At 46.4% G+C, this 3606-nt stretch overlaps 1 protein-coding gene across 1 annotated transcript in view; it reads right to left on the bottom strand.

Moving 5' to 3' along the window:
- Window positions 1-2191: 2191 nt before the first annotated feature.
- LOC127000556 (pro-resilin-like) overlaps window positions 2192-3606 on the bottom strand; it is a 1515-nt gene continuing 100 nt past the window's right edge. The window contains exons 1-2 of the mRNA XM_050864325.1: window positions 3389-3606; window positions 2192-2676 (exon numbers count right to left, since the gene is read on the bottom strand). The exon at window positions 3389-3606 is cut by the window's right edge and continues 100 nt beyond it. Coding sequence (XP_050720282.1) covers window positions 2344-2676; window positions 3389-3400 — 345 coding nt within the window. The 5' untranslated portion in view covers window positions 3401-3606 and the 3' untranslated portion in view covers window positions 2192-2343. The remainder of the gene's footprint in view (window positions 2677-3388) is intronic.

Genomic DNA, 3606 nt, shown 5'->3' with positions numbered 1-3606 from the left:
ATATCTTGAGGAGGATAACTTAGGCACTTCTGTTGGTGACGCTTTTGGAACTGTAACCTGACTCTGTATTTGCGCGATATCAGTATGAACGAAACGAGTACTTATGTACGTGGGAGGAATCAGTTCATTCAGGCAGACCCGTGTAAATACTGTAGAGCCTTTTATGTGGAAGTGTAACCTAATGTTGCATATTTTACCACTTTCTTTTTTTATGAATTTTTGTAGCCGAAATTTTACACGTCATTTTAGTCAAGCGTTTTATATATATATTTTTCGGCGCCATAATATTAGCATTGTAGTTGCGGTGCCATGATGGGACGCCACAATCAGTTATCACTTATTTATTATGATTTTTTTTTATAGCCACAGTTTCATGTCATTTTAGTCAACGGTTTTTTTGTATATATTTTTTTGCGCCATATGACCACTGTAGTTGCGGCCCCATGATGGAATGCCACAATCGATTAATGAATCTCACAAACAGGGTATAATCAAATATCACTTATTTTCTATGATTTTTTTATATCCACAGTTTCATGTCAATTAAGTCAACGTTTTTTTTCCCATATGACCAATGTAGTGTCGGCCCCATGATGGAATGGCCCTATCGAGAAATGAATCTCGCAAACAGGGTACAAGGCTTCATTTTCGGCAGCGTCTGAAACATAAATACTGAAGTCATCCTCAATATTTTTTTTTCAGTAATGGCAACAGCTCAAGGGCAAAAACAATGGTAACAGAGCCGTCAAAGCCCTGCTCCTTCATTTATCATCAGTCTTGCTTCATCTTATGTATATGTGAATATTGATAAACCGTTGTGGCTTTTTGATAAGCCTTTGTGACCTTCTAGTAGGAATAGTAGCAGCAGTAGTGGTAGTAGTAATAGTAGTTCTTCTTCTTCTTCTTCTTCTTCTTCTTCTTCTTCTTCTCCTTATTTTTCTTCTTTCTCTTTTTCTTTTTTCTTTTTTCTTCTTTTTCTTCTTCTTCTTCTTCTTCTTCTTCTTTTTTCTCGTCTTCTTTTTGTTCTAACGTAATTTTGACCGTAATATCACCGCTTAACTCGCTTTGTACACCTTTTTTTTTCTAGTTTCTTGTCTTATGATGAGTGAGTGTGATATTACAACCTCAGGGAACAAACGTTTTCAAAGCCGAGCAAATACAAACTTTATTTCAGGTTTTCTCTCTTTCTTTCTTTTCTATCCTGTTTTTATTTCCTGCATGCCTTCTCCCTCTCGTCCTCCTTGCTCCTTCATTTTGCCTCCTTTCCTTCTCCTTGCCGCTTCTTCCCTCTCTCTACTTTTTCCTCCCTCTCCCAGCTTCTTCCTACCTCTCGTACCTTCCCAGCATCCTCCTCCCTCCCTCTTCCTCCCTCTCCCAGCCTTTTCCCAGCCTTCTTGTTTTTGTTCTTGTTCTTTTTCTTCATCATCATTATCTTCACCATCATCATCATCTTATTTTTTTTTCTTTTTCTTCTTCTTCTTCTTCTTCTTTGTCTTCTTTTTGTTCTTACGTAATTTGGACTGTCATATCGCTGCTTAACTCGCTTTGAACGCCTTTTTTTTTTTTTTTTTGTCTTATGATGAGTGGCTGTGAAGCAGATGGTTTGCGTGAATACTTATGGCTCCTGTGTGTGTGTGTGTGTGTGTGTGTGTGTGTGTATGTGTGTGTGTGTGTGTGCTGGCCGGTTTTTTTTGTCGTGTTGGTGTGCGGACGTTTGCAGTGCTGGGGACGTGCAGTGAGTGGCTGGAGACCTTTCCTCTGAACACTCGCGGTCGTCCTGGTGGTGTTCGTGGTCGCCGTGGTGTGCGAAAATGATCAGGAAAAGATAGTCTTAGTTTGCGTATATGTACTTTGTTTATTGATTTACATGATATAAAGGGGAGTTTTATATATGTCGTGTTGGTGCTCATGTCTTGAGTGAAAAACAGTTAACAGTAAGTATAATCATTTGTCCACTAATGAGTGAGGATCAGATTCTTCCCTTCATTGTGCTTTTACCTGCTATGTGGCCACATCAGACCTCTTTTGGACGCGTCTTTAAGTGTATTATTGTATGTTGTGGCGCGGGATGCTGAAGGGAAGAAGACTACAGCACCGCCTTGGTGCAACTCTCGTCACCTTGAAGGGTTGCCTTGGTGCCTGTGTGCTGGCGGCGGCGGGACGGAGTGGTGAGGGGCAGGGAAGGAGGATGTGGATGCTTGCCATGACTTTATTGTGAGTGATGCATGAGGCGAATTAGTAAATACAAGATGAATGGCGGGGCGCAGCGTTGTGTTAGGACTGTGCAGGGGTGGTCAGCCGGAGCGGGGCTGGGCGGGGCGGAGACGCCAGGCTGTTTCGGGCCTAGCGACCGTAGCCCTGCTGGGGTCTGTTCTGCTGGGGGAACTGGGCCTGGCCCTCGTAGGTGACCTGCGCCACGAAGCCCGAGTCGCCGCTGACGGTGTAGTCGACGCGCTGGAGGCGGCCGTCGGGCAGATGCACGTAGTAGGAGCCCTGGGTGTTGTCGCCCTGGCGGGACTCCTGCTGACCGTAATTGTTGCCGGAGGGCGCGTCGTTGACGGCCCAGTTGAAGTTATAGTTGGCGGGGGCTCCGTTTTGCTGGGAGGTACCGTAGGAGGCGGCAGTGGGGCTCGCGAGGGTGGCGGAGAGGCCCAGGAGGAGGAGGATGAGGGAGAGCTGTGGGCGTGTAAAGGAAGGGGAGGGTGGTAATGAGTGTACGTGTAACTTAAATGAGGTAGACTAAATGTTGAAAAGCTAAACGACGAAAGGCTTTCTGCTCGCTGTTCGTAAAGGGCAGCAGAAAGCGATGGAAGGCTCTGTGTCAAGACATTGTTCCCGAGGCATCTTCATGCGGCCAGCTTATGAAAGACGAAGTCACGAAATGATGGAAAATAAAATAACACTGACTGATATTGGAATTACTCCGCAACGTATTTGGTAAAGGGAAAATACTGAATGGCAGCACAAGGGAGAGCTTCTATAGTTAAAGCTGAACCGATGCAGTGGCGTGGAAGGAGGCTTGCAGTAACGTGGTGACGAGCGTGGCAAGGTGAGATACAGGAATAAATACTGTAGGCCACAACTTTAGGGGGATTAGTAAATTTAAGAGGATGAGAAGAGTCTGACTTTACACTTGTAGAGACGCATGACACAAGACCTCCCATTCATGTTATGATGCTCGCCACGCAGGCACGAGGGACGCTTCGCCGCAGATTGAACACCGTCGAGGGTGAGATGAACTGGCGGAGGCCAAACACATGTCCCAAACTCGGTAAACTGAATTACTAAGAGTTGAATCACTGATGTACGTATTTGTGTCCGTGTGGTTGTGTTCGTGCGTGAGTGCATATATTCTGTTTTGTGTGTATGAGTGTGTATCGGGACCCACCTTGGAGGCCATCGTTGTGTGGATGTGGGCGGGAGTGTGAGTGATGGTGTCGGTGAGCCCCGCCGCGGCTTATATAGCAGCGTGGCGCTCCGCGGCTCACGCCGGGGAAAGCCGCAGAGCCCTGGACGCCGCGGCCACAGGACACAAGACGTATCGCGGGTCCCACGTGGAGGGGGCGGGGGGCGGGGGCTGTTAAACACCTTGCGCAACAACATTGT

Source organism: Eriocheir sinensis, chromosome 19 (genome assembly GCF_024679095.1).
Source record: "Eriocheir sinensis breed Jianghai 21 chromosome 19, ASM2467909v1, whole genome shotgun sequence".
Taxonomy (NCBI): Eukaryota; Metazoa; Arthropoda; class Malacostraca; order Decapoda; family Varunidae; genus Eriocheir; species Eriocheir sinensis.
Note: the sequence above shows the minus strand (reverse complement) of the source record. Positions and strands in the feature narration are given on the sequence as shown.